The sequence below is a fragment of the Emys orbicularis genome, chromosome 1 (assembly GCF_028017835.1).
Source record: "Emys orbicularis isolate rEmyOrb1 chromosome 1, rEmyOrb1.hap1, whole genome shotgun sequence".
In the NCBI taxonomy this organism is placed as follows: Eukaryota; Metazoa; Chordata; order Testudines; family Emydidae; genus Emys; species Emys orbicularis.
The window spans coordinates 126,739,171-126,761,251 of record NC_088683.1 but is presented as its reverse complement, the minus strand read 5'-3'; the positions used below and the strand labels follow the sequence as shown (position 1 = coordinate 126,761,251).

Here is a 22,081-nt window from a genome sequence, read left to right as displayed (position 1 = left end):
ATGACATTCCAAACAAAGAATTTCAATAAACATTTTTTTAAATGTTTCAAAACTTTCATGTCAAAACCAGCAGGAAAATCCCACTCTGTCTTTCACTTTTTTGAAGTGGGAAGTAGAGGGGTATAAAAAGAGAGAAAGTGTGAAATGCAAGATTTCATGAACTTTTTAATTACATGGAAAATCTTGGGGTTTGGGGTCGGCGGGTTTCTTAATTTTCTATAAAATATACGTACGTCCTTGTAAACAAACTCTAATACCCCTTAGTTATTATTTCATCGCTCAAAAAAATCCCAACAAATGTAGAAAATCAAGCCACTTTCAACCCTCTGTAGTGGTGCTTTCAGAAGATCTGGTAACATATTAATAGATGCTAGGACCACCAGGAATGAAAAAAAATGTTATCTCCTTTTATTTTCTCAAACATTTTTCTGTGCAGCTGCTGTGGATTTTGTCTGATGACAGAGAGCAAATTTAAGACCTGAATAAAATGAAATCTTAACTATGAGGAAAGCATCATTAACAACAAGATAAATATTTGCTTACATTTCTGTCTCGCAAGGGAATCTGGGGAACTTGGATTTTGGATTATATAATGATGACAGAAGTCAAGTAAACAGAAGGTGACTTGGAGACATTTTAGTACCAGAGCTAATTCTTAACTCTCACAAATCACTTTCAAATTGCGTGCGAGCCCTCCATCAGGTCAAGTTCTGCCACCCTCATTGATGTTGCATAATATCTTAGCAGAGCAATGCGACTGCTTGAAAAGTAAGGTAATTACTCAGTGTGAGTAAGGGTGGCAAAATGGAGCCCCAACTGAGCACCAAGCACATCAAAAGAAATAATAGATTGCTCCAGTTTCCCGGTAAACCTAGTCATCTGTTGTTACAGGGAAATACAACAGATTGGCAATCCAGCTAATGGACTTTTTGCATTTGGGAGGATAAGTCTCAGTATCTTTATATTTAAACACACATGCACAGGCAGGTCAAGTTTTCACTGAATCAAGGTACACTCTCTCTCAATGCTTGTTTAAATCATTGTCCTTTATAATTGCATCGCCATAACTTTATCACCCAAACATATGAATAAATACGCCTGCTTTTATAAACCAGCCCCAGATGCATCATTTAAAATCAAGTTCCCTTCATCCGTAAATCTCTCTCCCAGCTTGTGCTGCAGCATGGAACATTAAGAAATTGGCTGAGGACCCAGCTGGAAATTCAGCAAGAAGCCAGCTGGTCAGCAGAAGCCCCTTTGCTTTTTTCAATTATTTTTTAGGCTGGTTTGCACAATGCCAAGTCCCAGACAGGTGTTGGACAGACTGTGAAGTGGAAGTTTCATACTAGCGAGGAGCATGCATTTTTAATTATACCACAACCACTTATTAGTCATTTAATGAATCTTTTGGTCTTGGGCAGGGGAAGGGAGAGAAAAGAATTTCTTGAGGCCAAGAGCTTATATAAATCCTCTGACTGTTGGCCTCTACGCAATATGGATTTGAATACACTGGTATCTGTTGTATCTTCTCACTGAAACCAAGGCAATAGAAAAAATGTGATCAACATGCAGAGTTCCCTATGAGGTGGTACCTGTTTCACAGCTGAGACCCTCATGCTCTATAGGTAGCTGGTGAATCAAGAGGAAACATAAAACTACCCAAGGCAGTAAGAACTGTACTATGCTTATCCCACAAAGAAGTCACTCTTTCCATATCTTACTGGTAATTCTTACAATATTTGTTCTCTGTACTCCAAAATCTAGATGGGTGCATTGACCATAGAGAGGCACTGGGTGTAATTCTTTAGACAGGATTAGAGGCTTCACTGAGATTTAAAATTCTTGTTTTCAAAGCATGGTCTTTTTGCCTTTCAATTATTAAACAGATGGAGGAGCAGCCAGGCCAAACCTGAGTGGCACTGTGACCCCAAGCGCCAGGTCGTAAGCGCCAATCTTTCAAATTTGGCTTGGTGCCATTCCCCTCCTGCTGTCATGATGGAGGGGCAGCTGGGCCAGACCTAAGAGCTGCTGTGACCCTTCACACCAGGTCACAACATATGGAGCAGGGAGCGAAGCTCAACCCCACAGGGCAGGAGCTGCTGCTGCAGGGTGAGTTTATTAAAATCATGGAGACAAACAGGAAAAGCACAGTATCCAAGAAATTTTCACCACTGTAATAAACCTGCATCCCTAATGGTAGTTAATGATACTATATGGTACTATATAGTCTTACGCTCCTGGAGGAGCCATTGTAGGTGGACCCTGCCAGGGGGACAGCTCTTATTACGAAACCAGCTCAGATAAACTCAATTGGTTGGCTCACTTTTGGACAGGCCAAGTAACTGTCTTGCAAATTAGGCTTCAGGTGCACAGGTAGAGTTGAAGAAGGGAGCAGAAAGGGTTGCACAGAAATTGATGCAGTATATTTGGTTCCATCTACAGTTCTTTAATAAGCACCAAATTTAGCAAAATTTAGCTGGGGATGGGAAATGTAGCAAATAGCAAATGCACACAGTGCTTAGCAAACTTATTTTTATCGGGTGGCCATGCTCACTACTTCATTCTCTAGATAATCAAATGAAGAACAATGATTGTCTTGAGTCCTTGCAAGAGATCATTTAACCCATTTTCCCCCTTTGAGTGACCATGCAGAGGACAAGTACAATCATGATTACTTTTCCAAAAGACTTTCAGGGTGTTCCCCTATTTTCAGGCTACTAAGCAGCATAATAAAGCAAGAACAGGAAACTGGTGATTGATTGGCTTTATGATCAAGATGCTTACACATCACTCAAACCAGCAAGGAACCATATTGAGGGGAAACGATATAATTATTATGGATATGGATGGGCAATGGCAAGCTGATGTGGTAGACAAGCACGATGGTGTATAATCTGTATATCTGTAGAGGGATAAATGTGCTGTCAATCTGGCTGGAGGTCAAAAGGACAAATCTGAATTTTTAAATGAAAAAATGTGTTTGAAAATGTTCATTTATGTTCTTTATTCTAATGCACTGATCCACAACTGTAGTACACATACCACTAGTCACTAGTGGAACAAAAGCCACCAACAGGTGGCACCTAGGTTGGTTTAAAGCAGTGATTCTCAACTGGTGGGTCACGACCCCCTGAAGCAGCTACGAAAGTGATCATGGTGCATTGAAAATTTTATTTCAACCTAAAGCAAAAAAAAAATAAAACCCAAACCACCTCACTCCCCTTCTGCTGCCATGCACGCTTTCCCTTCAAGGTCAAGTACTCTCTGTCAACATCTCAAAACACAAACACAAATAAATTATATAGGCTTATTGTTATCACTGATATAATTTCTACTCTTACTCTTACAGTAAACTTAAGGTAGGGTCACAAAAATGTGGTCTTCAAATAAGGGGTGGCAAATCTGAAAAGGTTCAGAAACACTGGTTTAAGGTATATTGTCAAAATAAGAATCCATAATGACTACCCTGAGTACAATTATGAAGGTGATATGCCAAATACTTTTGAGTTTTAGGTGTGGTGGGCTACATCTTAAAGACTGAGATCTGCTGCTCTAATGCAATCTTTGTATTACTGCAACATTATTTAGTGTATGTTCAAGCAACTGAATGTGTTTAAACTCCTCCATTTTCCACATCACTGTGTAATTAACTAACTTCAGTGATTACAATATATCAAAGAATATAATTGTAATCTTGTGACAGAGTTTATAGGAGGTGGATAGCAACTGAATAAATTTAAAATAAAGACATTTTGAACAGGAAAAAACAGCAATATGTTTAAAATCGGTGTAATATTTGATGTTATTGAAGAGATATTTTAAAGGAAGCTGCACCAAGATCTCTTATTAGCAAGCTGAAGCAACTTCATGTAATTTTTGGAGTCATTACCAAGTAAAATATATATATATTTTACACTCAAGTATAGAATTACAGCAATTAGATATGGAAAAGGCCAATTAAATCTAACTTACTCCACCTGCTAATGAAAAGCATTTTACCACCTGTATATTATCCAGTACACTTAAAAGATCTTAAACCTTTCCCCACAAATATGACAGTGTATGACTAATGCAATCCTGCCTGCAATCAGCTGCTAGACTTTGCAGGATTTCCCCTTACCACTTCTATCCAACTCACAATACACTAAAAATAGCCTATGGCCAAGTTCCCCTTTTGGTATTGGAAAATGTTTTCCTATCAGTCTACAAGAGATGCCCTTAAAATTTTCTAATTGTCTTTGTAACTAATTTTAATTACTGAAGCATTCCTTAGGTATTCCATAAACTAAGTATAAGGAACTTTAGGGAATACTGCAATAATGTTATCTAGTTGCAAATGCAACATTTAAATGTTTTAAGAGCAACCATGCACCGTCTCCCTCCGTGCCTATTTTTTTTCCTGTATATATTTTAAGTGTACAGTACATATTTCCTTTGTCTGTAGTTTACTTCTCTGTTCTATTAAGGAAGGTATTTGGTCTCTTGGGTGCAAACCAGAATTATGGTAACAATGTTTGTTTTTTCACAAATTAGTACAGTTTTATAATGAGCCATCAAAATCTGATCAGGGAACTCTTAGAAGTGGGAGTTAATTTTGAATCCATTTCAAAGCCATGAAAAACTCCTATAGAGATGAGAAATGGAATGCTTAGCTTTCCTTCCTCCTCCCCTCCCCCCTACAACGTTTTTCTTGTTCATGTTTAACAAAGAGGAACTAATTTCTTCCCCCCCTCCAATATCTAGAGTGCAGATCTAGACAGTGCCAAATTCAATCAAGAAAGCACTATATAGCACAACATCCTGCTTGACAGATCCTAATACCTTCAGAAAGGCAGGAGCAAAAAGAGAACGAGGGGAGTTTAAAGAAAACTGTGTCAAGGAAAGAAGTCTGCTCTATTTTCAGATGGTCAGAACTGAATCTTAGGGGAGAAAAATCACAGGAAAACATTTTAGCCCGCTCTGTCTCATTTTTGGGTCTCTCCCTATCAAGTGCTATCTACTCAGATTGACTTCAATGGGGTGGGGATGAGGATATGAGTTTCAAAAGAGGACACTCAGCACCTCGTAGGATCAGACCCTGCCTAATGTAATTAGAAAGCAAAAGAAAAGGCAGCTTTCTCTCTCACTGCCATTGTGTTTGTCAGGCTAACATCTAATTAATAGGATTCATCCATCTATAAATCTCCCAGAGATAAGCTTCTGCATAGCCAGGGAGGGCATATAAATCTGCCACTGCTGCCCTCCCCTAAGGTGAACAGACAGCAAATGTGAAAAATTGGGACAGGAGTGGGGGATAATCTAAGAAAAAGACCCAAAAATCGGGACTGTCCCTATAAAATCGGGACATCTGGTCAGCCTACCCTCCCCCCAAATCACTTGTGTAAATCACCCTGAAAAAGAAAAAAAGGCAAGATACAACTGATTAATCACAAACAAACAGCTTTGAAGGGTCGTAGACTTAGCGGGGGTGGGGGAGGAGGCAGTGCTGCAGCAGGGTTCTGTCTTACCGCATGACAAAATCTGCTTGATCTATTTGTCTGCCACAGCCACTCTTCTTCAGAATCCCACCATTTCCCACCACGGAGCATTTCTTCAATGGGAGCTGGAATGGGGTAGCCTAGCAACAGAAAACAAGGCCAGTTTTTACAGAGGAGAACACACAATCTTTGTTTGTAGCAGCCACTCCTGAGGCCTATCGGGAACTAGGGAGGGGTTAGGTCTTGGGATAGGGACAAGAAAAGGGGAAAGAGGAGGGCGAATTAAGCTTGGAAATTAGTCCAAAGTATGAGCAGTCTGATTCCCACCCCCATTCCCAAAAGCAGACTCCATCACTATCCAGCACTAGGATAATGTAGTTATTATATGAAGCAGAATTTCCGAGTTACGAATTCCTGGTGTTCACAAACAGTTGTGCAATGGGATGTATTTTCTATTCAAATTACCAGGGCAGAGTACAATAGAAGGAACACAAAAAAATATGAGAGAGACAAGGTGGGTGAGGTAATATATTTTATCAGCCAACTTCGCTTGGTGGAAGAGACAAGTTTTTGAGCTTCACGGAGCTCTTCTTCAGGTTTGGAAAAGTTAACAAGAGTGTCATAGCTATATACAAGGTGGGACCGATTGTTAAGCATAAGGGTTTAACACAGGTTGCAAGAAACCACTTAAAACAAAGTGGGCAATTAACACCTCTGCAATCATAAGATAAGGAAGGGTTAAGTAGGTTGCAAATTGTTGTAATGAGCCATAAAACCAGTGTCTTTGTTGTTACCATGATTTTTAGTGTCTAGCAGAATTATGAGTTTAAATTCCCAAACTCGTCTTTTGAAGGAGTTGGGCAGGTTTCCTGTAAGGATGAGGACTGAGAGGTCAGATATCGAGTGATCACTTTGCGAAAAATGTTTGCCCATGGATGATAGGGTGTTTTTCTCTTTTATTTTTCTGTGGGCGTTCATTTGAGAGCATAGTGATTGTCTGGTTTCACCTACATAGTTGTTGTTGGGGCCTTAGATGCACTGGATGAAGTACACCGCATGCTGTGATAAGCATGTGTAGGACCCATGGATCTTGAAAGGTTGTCTCTTCCACCAACAGAAGTTGGTCCAATCAAAGATATTACCTCACCCACCTTGTCTCTCATATCCTGGGACCAACACAGTTACAACACTACAAACCAAATAATATTAAAGGCACCTTCATGAGATTATACACAAAAGACACATGGGGGGAAAGGAATAAATGAGGAAGAAGTGTAGTTAGAGCAGGGTACTGGCAGCCAGGGCTCCTCCTAAATTCGATTCCTGGCCCTAGCACTGATCATTCTGTGGCCTCAGGCAAGATATTTAGGGGTTGACTGCAGCTCCCTAAAACCTGAGCCAATCAATCCTGGCATAAATTAAAACTGCGGAGGAACAGCCTTTATTTACCACTGGTTTAAGATCCCTCCTAGCACTTTCACAGTGGATCACAATGAAGAGTCAAGGTATCATGACGATGCTATGTGTTAACATTGCAGCAGTGCATGACAATGATAACGTAGTACATATAGACTAGTAGCTGAAAGTGCTCTCACATAGGTGTAATTCTTAAAGTCATGTGTGTGCAAAAGCCAAACATGGGGGCATGCATGGTGTTCTAGTGAGCAACGTTGCTGTGGGAACATGTTCCCCAAATTTTTTTGCACAGAACTGCCCCCTGGCTGGAGGCACAACCACCTGTTTGTTACCCATGCAACTGTTACTCCCACTTCCTCTGATCAGCTGTCATGTTCCAACTGCCACGGAACCTTCGGATGCCAACATTCCATCTGGTTCTCACAGGGCCCAGTGATGACTGAACCTGACGATATTCTGAACAAAACCAAGCTTGTAGTTGTTTCATGCTGACTCAAAAGACATTCTAGGCTTCAGAGTGACATACAGAGTAACAATCCTGGAATCTTATTACATATTTCCTTTCATTCAGAAGGAAACTAAACTACATGTAGAAGAGGTCTTTCATCTGCCTCTGAAATACATCCACCTGTGGGATCAGTTGTGATAGTCATTTAAACAGCACACAGTAGCACTATCAATCAGTTTAGCACAGGAAATAAAAAATACTGCATTGAATTGAAAATACCTGGGGAATTCAAAGTAGGTAGGATGAAGTTACCATTAATAGAATTGGTCCAGAAAACTTGGGTTAATATTCCCATAAAAAAATGTGCAAGGATTTTTATCTACCAAAGTTGTCAGAACCTCACTCTACAATAAAGACAGAATCATTCTATGCATCATCCTATGTGAACGCAAATGTCATGGTGCTGTGATGGAGCTTCACAAGACAATTATTCTTCCCTTCAGGACAAATCAAAATGGTGGCAGTACTTATACTTGCCTAAGTATTGGAGGGGATGTATAGTGCAACATTATGCATTGTGCTAATATCTCCATAATGCACACACCAGGCATAACAGTATAGTGAAGTACAGATAACCGACCCAGAGTTTCAGTCTGAATTATGAATGTGTCAGGCTTTTATGTTTTAAATCCATTATTTAGTTTCTTCCCTGCAATTAGCTTTTTTGCCCTCAGCAAACTGGATTCTATTCAGCTGGTTATAAAGCCATCGCCTACTTTTTAATGAAGTATATCAAAATGATTTGTGTATGTTAATCCTGGATTACAATATGTTAAGGAAGAAAAATATGTTTTGGTTTATTGATGTCTGGCTACTGCTAGGAACACAGTGATAGCACAGAAAAGTGACACTAAGTATGCAACCATGTTCTTGCTTGTGCATCTGCTTTCTCAAGAACATTTTTTAATTTACACATTTATTGAACTAGGAATGTATCTCACTTCAAAGGTGACCCTGACCAAATGACATCCTGCAGGCTGATTGAAAAAACATGTATAGAAATTTAGAATTGAAATTGTTAGTTTTATTTAAATAGCAGTGCCTTTCTTACTCAAGGTATCTCACAGCCCTTTACAAGACAATTAGTTAAATAATGATCACTCAGTGATGGTGTATAGGCAAAATGCAGCAACCATTAACTCTTCATTTTTAAGAGCTGTGAAAGACTTCATTACATAATTCCTGTTTTAATACATGTCACGGGGCTTAATCTTAAATTATAGTGAAAATCTAGGAGTTTTCTAAATGTTTAGCAATAGACTGTAGATCAGTCTTTCCAAAAGTGCAGTCCTTGGACTCCTAGGGTCCACTGTGGGTTATGCAGGGGCCCTTGTGCCAAGGCCAGATTGCACCAGAACAGCATTCTGGCAGTTTTGCCACATGGCAGCTGCCATTTTGTTTTCTGCACAGTGTGACCTCATACTCACCATACGTGAGAGGTCACTCTGGCAGGGATGTTACAGTAGTACTGGAAATGAAAGTGGTCCAGGATATTTAGTCAGATACCAAAGGGGTCCTTTGGCTGAAAAAAGTTTGGGAACCACTGCTGTAGATTATAGTCTGCCCTGACATTCAAACCTATTTTATCGAGGTGGATTGTTGGCCAACACACAGGGGTTTTCACTTACTGTGTCTAAAAGCAACAGTAATGTTTTACATTTGAATAACACTTTTTATTTCAAAATGCTTTATAAATGTCACCTACCACTGAAACACAGTGGTGAGGGAGAAATTTTGGCCAAAGACACCAGGGCAGACCCTTAGTTACAAAGAATGCCATGAGACCTTTAACATCCACGCAAGCCAGATAGATCCCCCAGTTTGACATTATCAAAGGAGACTAGGGGATTGGCCACATAAACTCCCTTCGAAATCAATGAGGCTATAATCCCCTTGGAAAAGCTCATCCTCAGTTTTTAAGGCCTGATCTGAAAGAACCCCGCATGGTAAACTGAATAGATTTCAAGACCCAAGAAGGACAAATGGGTAAGACTGAAGCACCAGGATAGCAGTCTGTGTTTCCAGGGAGTCCAATAAAAGAGTAGAGAGGTGTGTGTGGGAGGCAAGACATGGCTGCGCCCTTCTGCACCAGCCTGCAGAAGAGGTCAGTCACACCATCCAAGGAGGGAAGGGAGCAGGTGATGCTTTTCCTAAATGATGGAGGAGGATTTTGTGGAGAAGCTGTGGAATTCCACTTAGCTAATTGAGGCAAAATCCCTCCTCATGCTCCCCATGTTTGCACCATTCCACGCACTAAATGTGTGGTGTCATGTTATTTGACATACCTTGTGAAGGCATTGTACAAAACACCTGACTTCAACACCTCAGAGATGGGAGTGTTTATGAAGAGCTGAGGATTAAGTGTCCCTGCTGTTCTGAGGTATTTAAGATATTCTTTAGCTTAATGAAGAGCAGTTGCTTGCTTAGGAAACTCCAGGAGAAACCTCTCTTTCTTGTCATACACATGACTTTCCTTCATAAATAGTTTATATTACAGGCCTGTATTATTGTTCAATTTGTAGAGTCTTTTGAGGGTCTCTGGTGTTAGCCTGTTGGTACAGAAAAGCCCATCTGTTCATATAAATATCATACAAATCAAAATGTTGTCCATCACACAGTATGAAAAACAGTTTCTTGGTTTCTATACACAGGCAATTTTATTTTTCATCTCAAAGAAATGGGTTATAGGGCATAAGGTTAAACTTTGAAACCATATTTATGTGACCCCATCAACATGAAGTCTATTTAGAATTAGTGTAAGCATCCCCACTGTAAGGTGTCAGTATGAGTGCTGTGCTATCCCTAGATGTCTGGTGGCATACTTCCTGCACCACTAGCTTGGAGACAAGTACTGTAGCTGCTCCAAGAACTAGGCTTTAGCCATCAATAGGTTCCCAGGCTCTGAATACTCCATTTTCAGACCATTCCTTCCTTTGGGCTGCCAAAAATACAAGGTACAAATGCTCTAGGAACAATTAATTTAAGCTACAACATAAAGATCAAAACAACAGTTCCTAGTCCAGTCCCAAGGGGTACTCCAGTAAAAGGGCATACAGGTCAGAGCCTCCTTTCAACCCTTCCACTGCACCATCTTACTTGCAGGCTGCTTCCTGCATCCTTCTGCTCCAGCTACCGCTGGCCCCTTGTCAGCAACAAGATGAGTCTCTGTCCAGCTCTCAGGCCACCTTCTACCAGTCAGCTGCCTCTATTTGACTGCTCCTGTTCTCATGCAACCTTCAACAACCTCATCAGCTTGGTCTCCCCTCACCTAAAACTGTTCTTTTTCCTCTCCTGGAGGGATTAGAGAGCCCTCTCCCAGCTGGACATTGAACTGGGTAATCCACTAGGTCCATTCCAATAGCTTCAAGCACTACACCTGCCCTATGTCAATGTTTGTGTTTTTACAATCATGTTTTCCTAATTTTGATAAATGTTTTTACCTCCCTTTGTTGCCGCATGAAAGACCCACACAAACAGCAGGGGAAATTGACTAGAGCCCCAATTCTGTAACAGATCCCACCAAATCAGTAGATTTATTGGAGCTCCGTGGGGGCACATGGGTCAGCTAAAATGAAAAAAATCATGATTTTTATGCCAATCTCATGATTTTTTAATGCTCAGAGTCAACAATACTAAGCGTGTACAGTGAAAATGGAAATACAAATGGCCATGAATTTAAATTAAGCAGTTTTTCCGTCATAGTAATCTCAGGTGTTACTTGTAACTTTGGTAGATAGATAACAAAAATTTAAACAGAATGTTGATATTTAAGTTGATGGTGTCCCTTTAAAGGGAAAATGACAAGTAGAACGCATGTAGTGTAGTTCTAGCTGTATCAGTCTCAGGACCAACTTTATTGGACCAACTTCTATGGGTGAGAGAGAGACAAGCTTTTGAGCCACACAGAGCTCTTCTTCGGGTCTGGGAAAAGTACTCCGAGCGTACCTTTCCCAGACCTGAAGAAGAGCTCTGTGTGGCTCAAAGCTGGTTTCTCTCACCAACAGAAGTTGGTTCAATAAAAGATATTACCTCACCAACTTTGTATCTCAAATAGAACACATTTGTTTGTTTTAAATTCCAAATCTATTTTGCTAACAGCACCAAACACATTAACAACAAACCCCACAGAAATTAAAAGCAAAAACAAAAAACACCACATGGATTTCCACCATTTATGCTCCATATTTTACTTGTTGCATTTCACTCATGGAGATAGCAAAACTTGACTGCTCAGTTCTCAGCCAATTTCACTTAAGTTCTCATGTACTAAGGAGCCTGATTTTCAGAAGAGTTGAGTTCTCACAATTACAGTTTAAGTCAATAGGAACTCTGTGTACTTAGAACATCTAAAAAAATTACCCCTAGTTGCTCTTCGTTTTGGGTATCCAAAAGGGCAAGGGATAAGCTTCATTTTAAATATACAGTTACAAAATCATGAAAGTACTCATATTAAAATTACTCTTCTAAAACTCTCATTTAATTTTTGTAAACTAAAAAAACCTAAATGTTGGGACTAATCTATCGGACTTCCCTTTAAACAAGGTATCCATAGTAGAAAAAATATATTTGACATCAGAAACACAGAAGGCCTGGTCTTTCCCACTGGTTCAAAACCAATGGAATCAGTGAAGTTTCTTTGATTTACCCTAGCGTAAGCATGAGAAAAATCAGGTCCAGAATGTCTAATGACAAGCAAGCACACAAAACAGTTCATTAAGAGACTCCCATTCAATCTGGGGCTAATTTCACAAAGCCTCTATCCAGCAATTCACCAATTAGCTTCTTCATTCATCTAGCAAAAATAAATCATTGTCATCCGTTTAAAGAATTATGATAAAACCCAGAGAATGTTACACACTACTAAGGAAATAGAATTCATATTAGATAAGGCTAGTCCAATTCACTTCAGTTTCATTGTTATTTTGTTAAAACATTAATTTTTGTCCACTCACTGATAAAGACTTTACCCAGCAGCCAGAGCCTTGAGGGGAAAATAAGAAATACTAACATATTATGCAAACTCTCTGTCTTAACAGGGAAGAAGTTAAAAGTATCGGGAACATAAATGACAATAGAAAGGGTTTCTTTTTAATAAACATGGTTATAGAATTTGCAAATGATGCTGCATTTTACTCTGTCCCTGGTGAGAAGCCAGCATCCTTATGAAAATAAGAAATTTCAAGTTGTTTCCTTTAGGGCCTGCTCCTATTGAAATCAATGGCAACACTTCCCTTGCATTAAGTGGGAGCAGAATTCAGCCCTTAGTTCTATTTTTCCTGCTCATTCGCTGAAAGAGAAATAAATGATACCTTTAATGAGAATTCTCTTTCTCCTGGTGTCTACACCATTTGACATGGCTTTAGTCCTTACACCTTCCTGTCAGACTTCCTTCCCCTCTTATTGTTTAGGAATAATCTTCAGTCTGATGGGCCCTTTGTTTCCTGTGGCAGAGCGTCAACCAGGGAGAAGTGACAACTTTAGGCTGATTGGCCCTTATAAAAAAAAATGTTCCTAGCTAAAAATGTCAATCAGGGACAGCATATTCCCCATTTGGGAATGTCGAGAGTAGTTTAGGCTATGCTCAGTGGGTCCCTCCAGTGTCATTCTTAGCCAAACTGCCATTGTACTATATATTAATTGCACAGGGCCACAGGGCTGGCCCTAAGGAAAACTACAGGAGACTCTATAACAATCATTCTGGGATTTCACAGCCACTCTTGTGAGGAATTCCCCCCTTCCCTCCTTTCGGAATAGTAACTCCACAGTTACTGGCCTGGGAGGTAGGCTGAGTAGAGCCGGTCAAAATTTTTCATTCAAAATGTTTTTTTGATTAAAAATGACTTTTGAGTCAAAACAAATGTTTCTACAGAAAAAGTACATTTGACATGCACCCTTAACTAGAGATGTCTCATATTTGGTGACTTGTGTCTGATACTCAAATCCTTTTTGTATTGAACTCCACTTTTTAGTCTCACTTTCTAATTTTGCAATAGTGATTGAAATAAATACTGGGAGTATTAAATACAGCCAGTAAGACATATATAAGCAATAAACAAGATCTCGTATTTTTGTGTGAAAAACAGAAGTGATGTGGGGTAGAAAGAAAATGTACTTCTCGGAATGCTAGGGAGGGAGAAGAGGTTTTCTACATGACAAAATCATGCATCTTCCAGCCCACCATTTGACAATACATTATTAGTCACCAGTAACACAAAACGCATTATCATTTTAGCATCCTCATAAACAGCTATTATCTCTATTTCACAGAGAAACAAGAAGACCAAACAGCCGCTGAATTTGAAATTCCTCCTGGAGTTTTGAAAGATTCCTATAATGATTCTCCAGTTAAAGACTTTTTTTCTTAATTGTGCCAGTGATCTTTAAAAGGCATTGACTGACAGCTCTAGGTATCTGAAACACTCTGATTATGCACAGAACAAAAACAATACAGGCAAAAGCTTCCCTGTACTTTCAGGCTACAGTGTTTCAGCTATGACCTGGAGTATCCATATTAGGGGGCGAGGATAGTAAAGTCTTCAAATCAGTTTAATCCTTGTGTTCTCCAGAGACTGTTAAGTTATTGCCATTTATGGTGCTAATTTTTATGATCCTTAGGGGCAAAAACAGGAATTTAGGCGGGAAGGCTATGACAGGTACAGAGGTAGCAGTGGTTGTGACCAAAGCCATGGAAGAGACATTGAAGATGACCGGATGTGGAAGCTGCGGGATGTATATGATCCTAGAGCAGGTAATCTGAAAAGAGCTTCATTTGTATGAAGTGCCGCCTGATAGAGCTGATGGAACAGAAAATCTAAGGCTTGGAGATGCAGGTGGAAACTATGGTTGAGTTTTGAAGGGGGTTCCAGCAGATGATGAAGCAAAGGCAAGAGGAGGCTGAAGGGAAAAGTCAAGACTCGCAGATGCAAACTGGACTGAAGAACTCAGAGGGGAGACTGCTGGGTGAGGGAAGTGGCCAGAGAAAGCATGTGACTACAAAAACCAGGCAGAGGAAAAGACCGGCTAGTGAATGAGAAATAGAACTCAGGAACAGGTTTGCTGAGTTGGAAAATGAAGGAGCAGCACAGCAGGCTGTAACCAAAGGAGGGAAGGCAAGGAAGACGACAAAAGCAGCTACCTATAAGAAGAAAAGAGCCAATTGAGATATACAGAGTTCAGAGCCCCAGGAGGATACAGTATGACTCACAGAACATTGCAAGACAGAATAAAAGACAAGAGGACATGCAGCCAGAAAGAACAGGAGGAAGGCAAGATAATCACACCATCGCCAGAAAAAGGCAGATCTACATGACTGGGGACTCCCTACTAAGAAGAACAGACAGGCCTGTCACCAGAGCTGATCCCAAGAACAGAAGGATGTGCTGTCTGCCAGGAGCTAAGATACTGGAGGCTGAATGGGAGCAGGAAAGTATCCACTGATAGTCCTTCATGTGGGAACAAATGACACAGCTAGATTCTCGCTGGAACACATCTACGGAGACTATGCCAGCCTGAGGAAGACGTTTAAGGAAATGAAGGATCAGGTGATCTTCAGTGGGATTCTGCCTGTCCCTAGAGGAAGAGAGTGAAGGCGAGACAAGATTATGATCAACAGATGGCTCAGGCAGTGGTGTTATAAGGAGGGCTTTGGGATGTTTGACCACGGGAGGCATTCATGGACAGAAGACAGTTCTCATAGGATCGGCTCCCCCTGAGTTGGGAGGGAAATAGATTTATGGGTTGGAGGTTGGCACAACTCATTAAAAGAGCTTTAAACTTGGAACTCAGGAGAGACCATTGGGAGATGTTAATGTAATCTCCACCACTAATTTTAACTTGAAAGGGAGGAAAATCGAGTAAGAAAGGATACAGCAATGGAGAAAGGAACAGCAGTGGGAGGAGAATGGACATTAAGAGGAAGGATAGTGCTGATACCAGTCAGACAGGCGACACTGGCAGTAGAATGATTGTACCCAATTGGGCAAGGAATGTGGGTGAAGCCAAGCAGCAAGAGTTAAGATGTTTGTACCAATGCAAGGAGCCTGGGTAACAAAAATGAGGAACAAGAACTACTGGTATAGGACATGAAACCATATATTATAGGGATAACAGAAACATGGTGGAATAGTAGTTTTGACTGGAGTACTTAAGCAAAGTAAGCAATCATGGGATAAGAGGGAAGGTCCTCTCATGGATTGGTAACTGGTTAAAATATAGGAAACAAAGGGTAGGAATAAATGGTCAGTTTTCAGAATGGAGAAAGGTAAATAGTGGTGTCCCCAAGGGGTCTGTATTGGGACCAGTCCTATTCAACATATTCATAAATGATCTGGAAAAAGTGGTAAACAGTGAGGTGGCAAAATTTGCAGATGAAACAAAACTACTCAAGATAGTTAAGTCCCAGGCAGACTGCAAAGAGCTACAAAAGGATCTCTCAAAACTGGGTGATTGGGCAACAAAATGGCAGATGAAAGTCAATGTTGACAAATGCCAAGTAATGCACACTGGAAAACATAATCCCAACTATACATATAAAATGATGGGGTCTAAATTAACTTTTACCACTCAAGAAAGATCTTGGAGTCATTGTGGATAGTTCTCTGAAAACATCCACTCAATGTGCAGCGGCAGTCAAAAAAGCGAACAGAATGTTGGGAATCATTAAGAAAGGGATACATAATAAGACAAAAAATATCATATTGCCACTACATAAATCCATGGTACGCCCACATCTTGAATATTGCATGCAGATGTGGTCACCCCAGCTCAAAAAAGATATATTGGAATTGGAAAAAGGTCAGAAAAGGGCAACAAAAATTATTAGGGACAGCTTCTGTATGAGGAAAGATTAATAAGACTGGGACTTTTCATCGTGGAAAAGAGACAAGGGGCGATATGATTGTGGTCTATAAAATCATGATTGGTGTGGAGAAAGTAAATAAGGAAGTGTTATTTACTCCTTCTCATAACACAAGAACTAGGGGTCACCAAATGAAATTAATAGGCAGCAGGTTTAAAACAAACAAAAGGAAGCATTTTTTCACACAACGCACAGTCTGTGGAACTCTTTGCCAGAGGATGTTGTGAAGGCCAAAACTATAACAGGGTTCAAAAAACAACTAGATAAATTCATGGAGGATAGGTTGATCAGTGGCTATTAGCCAGGATGGGCAGGGATGGTGTCCCTAGCCTCTGTTTGCCAGAACTGGGAATGAGTGACAGGGGATGGATCACTTGATGATTACCTGTTCTGTTCATTCCCTCTGGGGCACCTGGCATTGGCCACTGTCGGAAGACAGGATATTGGGTAGATGGACCTTTGATCTGACACAGTATGGCCGTTCTTATGTTCTTATCAGTTGGTAGCGATAGAGGAGGAGAAAGACCTGTGCGTATTGGTTGATCATAAGATAGCTATGAGCAGTCAATGTGATGCAGCTGTGAAAAAAGCTTATGTAGTCCTAGGATGTATCAGGCAAGGTATTTCCAGCAGAGACAGGGAAGTGTTAGTACCATTATACAAGGCACTGGTGAGACCTCATCTGGAATAGTGTGTGCAATTCTGGTCTCCCATGTTTAAGAAAGATGAATTCAAACTGGAACAGGTGCAGAGAAGGGCTTTACCTTCCTGGCCTAGGATTAGATTTTTATTGGTAAAGGTTAGTTAATGCTGACTTCACCATATGCACACAAACGGATGAAAAAATATTTCCATAGATGATGACTGAAATTTACAGATAGACAAAATACGAGAAATGCTGCTTGAAAACTTACTAGAGTTTGATTTAAAAATATTTCCTTTTATATATTGATATGTGATGTTGACAATGTGTTTTAAAAGTTATCAAGCTTTTAAAGTTCTGAGGGAGTTCTGAGGGAGCTTAAGTAAAGTGGCTGAGCTAACAAGAATAAGCAATCTCATTTTTAAAACAGCCACTGTTCCAGAGGATTGGAGGTTAACAAATTATGTACCTATATTTAAAAAGGCTCCAGAGGTGAATAACAGACTACCAAACCTTATATCTGTACCAAGCAAAATGGGTGAAACTATCATTAAAAATAGAACAACAAAACATCTGGAAAATCCTAACCAGCACAGATTCTACAAAACAAAATCACCTTTCACTAATCTACAATTCTTTGAGCATGCCAAAGTAGCAGATAAAGTAGACCTCAATTTATTTAGGCTTTCAAAAGGCCTTTGACAGGGTCCATCATAAGAGACTACTAAAAAAGGCAAGTAGTCATGAGGAGAAAGATAGTATTGTCATGGATCAAAAACTGGCTAGCAGACAGAAAACAAATAATAGGATTTAATGGTCAATTTTCATCGTGGCAAAAGGTTAACAGCTGGGTGCCTGAAGATTCTATACTAGGTCCTGTGTTGTTTAATAGAATTATTAATACTTTGGAAAGGTGGGTGAGAGGTAAAGTAGAAGAATTTGCAGATAGTTATTTAGGTTAGCTAGGACTAGAGAGGACCATGAGGAATTTCAGAGACACAAAACAAGCTAGTGACCGGGCAATACAATGGTAAATTAAATTAAATGTCTAAAAATGAAAAGTAATGCACATTGGAGGGGGAAAAATTAAACTATTAATACACCTTACAAGGTTCTAAATTAACAGGATCAGCTCAAGAAAGGGACCTGGGTGTCATTATTCCCACACAGCTCAATTAAGACCTTGGTTCAGTGTGCACCTGTTGTCAAAAAAAACCCAAAGAAGATGTTAGGTTGCATACTGAATGGGATGGTGAATAATACAGAATGCAGTAAGAGTTTTTGTTATCCGGCATGTTGGGGGAATGGTGCATGCTGGTTAATCAAATATTCCAGTTAACTGAGAGATATACTTTTACCAATGGAATACCAATTTTCGAAGACTTAGAATACAATAAAATGAATAAAATATAAAATACAGTAGTAAAGTAAACAAGTGTTCACCAATCCAGTAGTAGTACTGCATTGCAGAGTGGTTGGTTTCTTGAAGCACTTAGATGTATACAGGTAATGTTTTCTATACAGTAGGTTATCTTATGACACTACATATCACTATGGGCAGCGCATGGCGTGCACCCAGATCACTAAAAATACACTTAACACTAAAATTATACTGAACATAATTTAATCTTTCTTTGATGATTCAGAAGGCACTTCAGGATCTTGCAGTGCCTCAGGGTCATCATTATCAATCTCAATTATCATTGTAGATACAAAAGGTGTAGGAGATTGGGCTGAATCTGTAATGACCCTATGACACATCCTGGAAGCTGCTTTTTTGAATAAATCCCTGATATCAGCTTGTTTACTTGTCTTCTGCTTCTTTTGCATAAAAGTAGAGGGCAGTTGCATAACCTCCTGGGCAGTATACTAGATTTGTATGGGGAGATATCAGAAATAACATTTAATAGATTTTTCTGGTTGATAAAGTGTCGGATAACACAGCTTTTACTGTATAAAGATTTTATATAAAAGAATGGTGTGGCCTCATCTGGAATACTATATGCAGTGCTGGTCACCCCACCTCACAAAGGATTACAGGGGTTCAGAGAAGGGTGACAAGAAAGATCAAGGGGCTGGAAAAACTCTCCTGTGAAGAGAGATTGAAAAGATTGGGATTGTTTACCTCAGAAAATAGAAAAATATGAGAGGACTTGTTAAAAATATATAAAACAATGAATGGTCTATAGAATGTAGATTGGGAACTTCTGTTCTCCCTGTCTCATAATGCAAGAACTAAAGTATAGTCAAAAAATTAAAAGATGGGAAATTCAGAAATAAAAAAGGAAATAATTTTTCACATGAGTACTGTAATTAAACTGTGGAACTTGTTACCACAGGAAATCATTGAGGCCAAGAACTTAACAAAGATTCAAAAAGGGGGTGGACTTTTATTTTGATATCAAGAATATCCACAATTATCATAATTAATGTTAACAAAACATTCATGCTTCAGGTCATAAGCCAATCTCTAACGATCAGGATGAGACCTAATGTGGGGGAGGGGAACAGATAACTACACATTTGCCTATGTCTGAAACGCCTGGTGCTGGCCTAGGTCAAAGAGGGGGTATTGGACTAGATGGACCTTGGGTCTGATCAGTACAGCAACTCCCATGTTTCTAACTGGACCACACAAATCAACAATATCCCTAGATTAGTACATCAGAGGACTGGAAGCAGGATATTCTTTGTGGTGGGATCACAACTATGGAATTTGTTTCACTCATTACTCCAAAGAAGTCCATATCTGTTGATCTACATAGTGCACGGAAAAGTACATCTATTCACTCAGACTCATTCTGAGGACAAAGCCTTAGTTGGTGGAGAGGAGTGGGGAGAGGAGGGTTTTTTTCAGTCTCATTTAGCTGTTAAATTATTTCAGTTATTTACAGTATTTAAAGGTTTTTTACTGTTCGTTCATCTGCAGAACTGCTCATGGGGGTATACTGTGGAAAGTGAAAGAATACATAAAAAGTTGTAAAGCAAAAATATGGTTTTTGTTGAATTTTACAAAGCCTAGAAAGAAAAGAGACAGTTTAATGGATTTCTATTCTCCCCGCAGTATTGGAAACACACATTTTAACTGAGTTATGTTAGTGTATAAAAAGTTATAAGAAAAACTGAATTTTACCACAGATCCATTCCTGCATACTTTGATCATCTGCAACTCCCAGGGAAGTTGAGGGGCCTGAGGACACATCTTTCAAGGTGCTGAGCATAGTCAGCGCCCACTGAATTGAAAGGGTCTGCCTGTGTGGATCAGCTTTCAGGAACGAGGACTTAATTCGTAAGCTCCTTCTTCTATATCTGGTAGAACACCAAAAACCCTTTGAACTTCACAGATAACAGTAATGGCAAGTGCCAAACTAAACCCAGAGCAAGAAAAGGTTTTTAATTTTAATAAATTAGCCTAAATATGTTATTAGTGATACAGGTAAGGAGGTTTTTTTAAATGTGATTTTTATCAGGACAGGGATCCTTTAAGACATAGGGAGGATTCTCCTCTCTGTACAAGCCAAGTACACCACTGCAGCAGTGGACAGGGACCATAAAAGCCCTAACCGACTGAAGGAAAATTCTCTGGTGCAGATATGAAAGCTGCCATCTTGGCTGACTGTACACATGAAGGACTGAACTTGGGTCTGCCAAAGCTAAAAGAATGAGCTACTACAACTCAAGATAAAGAGACAAGGCTCTTTTGCTGGAATTGTAACAGATTCAGCCTCTGTCAATTGAGCAAAGAAGAGGACGTGTAGTGCACCCTCGTCATCATCGGGTTACAGGGGCAATACACAGAACAGCCAGAGGATGCCCTAATGCAAACCTCTTCTAAGTCTTAACTTAGGGGACATGCCAGGAATGGAGCTGGAGAGAAGAGGACATATCAGGGTCATTCTACAGTGCATGCTGAGGGGCAACTCCAGGTTACAGAGCTGGGCATAGGCAACCCAGTGAGCTACTCTAAGTTATACTGGAGGCTGTTTTAGCCCCCAGCCAGTCCAGAAATGGGAGGGTTCACAGATGACTTTGCCTCCCATCGCCTGGGACTGCAATTGTGTGTGCTGCCCTAGAGGAACAGCCCACAATCTCACCCAGAGTGGATAAAGGGCAAATATAATGTGTCAATTCCCTCAAAAATACCCTGGCCATATTTTTTTAAAATGTATTTCTAGAAGTAGGTTCCTAAATTCATGCATTTAAGCACCTGAATAACTAGCCTGATTTTGAAATATGCTGAGCACTCTGGAGTGCCCACTGACTTCAGTGTTTGAACACAGGAGCCTAACTTTCAGCATCCATTTTTGAAAAGCTTGGCCCTGCTCTCTTCTAAACCTGTCCTATGCCTCAGCTGAACAGATAATGCTAACTATATCAAACTGTATTTGATGTTATGCTGATTTAGCACCCTAAGCTCAAGCTGAAGCCATAAAGTTCATTTTACTACGTTTGGCTTCAAAATGTGTATTTCAGGGAAATTGAGTCAGGAAACTACATTATCATTACTAGTCAACACTGGTTCTCCACTTGTAAGGTAACTCCCTTCTCGGCATGTGTCGGTATATTTATGCCTGCATCTGTAATTTTCACTCCATGCATCTGAAGAAGTGGATTTTTTACCCACAAAAGTTTATGCCCAAATAAATCTGTTAGTCTTTAAGGTGCCACCGGACTCCTCGTTGTTTTTGTGGATACAGACTAACACGGCTATCCTAATACATTATCATCAGTTCAGAAAAAAACATTTTTTGGTTTTTATTTTAATGTCATGATATTAAGTAAATAGCAAAATACAGTATCCTTTTGTGTATGTACCTTAAATGGTGTTATTTTTAGGCCTGGAAAAATCTAGTTAGAAATAGAAAACATTAAAAATAAAAGAATTAAATCCATTTCATTGCAGCATTGGATTTTCCTAAAGAACCAAGTTACCACAGATGGGCTAAAACAATTTTAACTAGTAACACTTTCAGAGATGGCAGTCACTGTTAAAATTAATAACTAATATATTCAGTTAGGGCATAAAGACACAAAAACTAATTGCATAATCATCCAAATACAGTTTCCTCTAACTCTTAATGTATTTTCTACCTCAGTGATTACCGAAGAACAGTAATAAGCTCAAATCAAAACAGCCTGGAGAAGTTTGCCACATATCTGCTTTGCTGTACCTGTTATAT

At 39.7% G+C, this 22,081-nt stretch overlaps 1 protein-coding gene across 1 annotated transcript in view; it reads right to left on the bottom strand.

Annotated features, from left to right (window-relative positions):
- The window catches only part of ST8SIA1 (ST8 alpha-N-acetyl-neuraminide alpha-2,8-sialyltransferase 1), a 167,036-nt gene that overhangs the window by 50,122 nt on the left and 94,833 nt on the right, over positions 1-22,081 (bottom strand). The window contains exon 3 of the mRNA XM_065423402.1: positions 5,508-5,617. Coding sequence (XP_065279474.1) covers positions 5,508-5,617 — 110 coding nt within the window. The remainder of the gene's footprint in view (positions 1-5,507; positions 5,618-22,081) is intronic.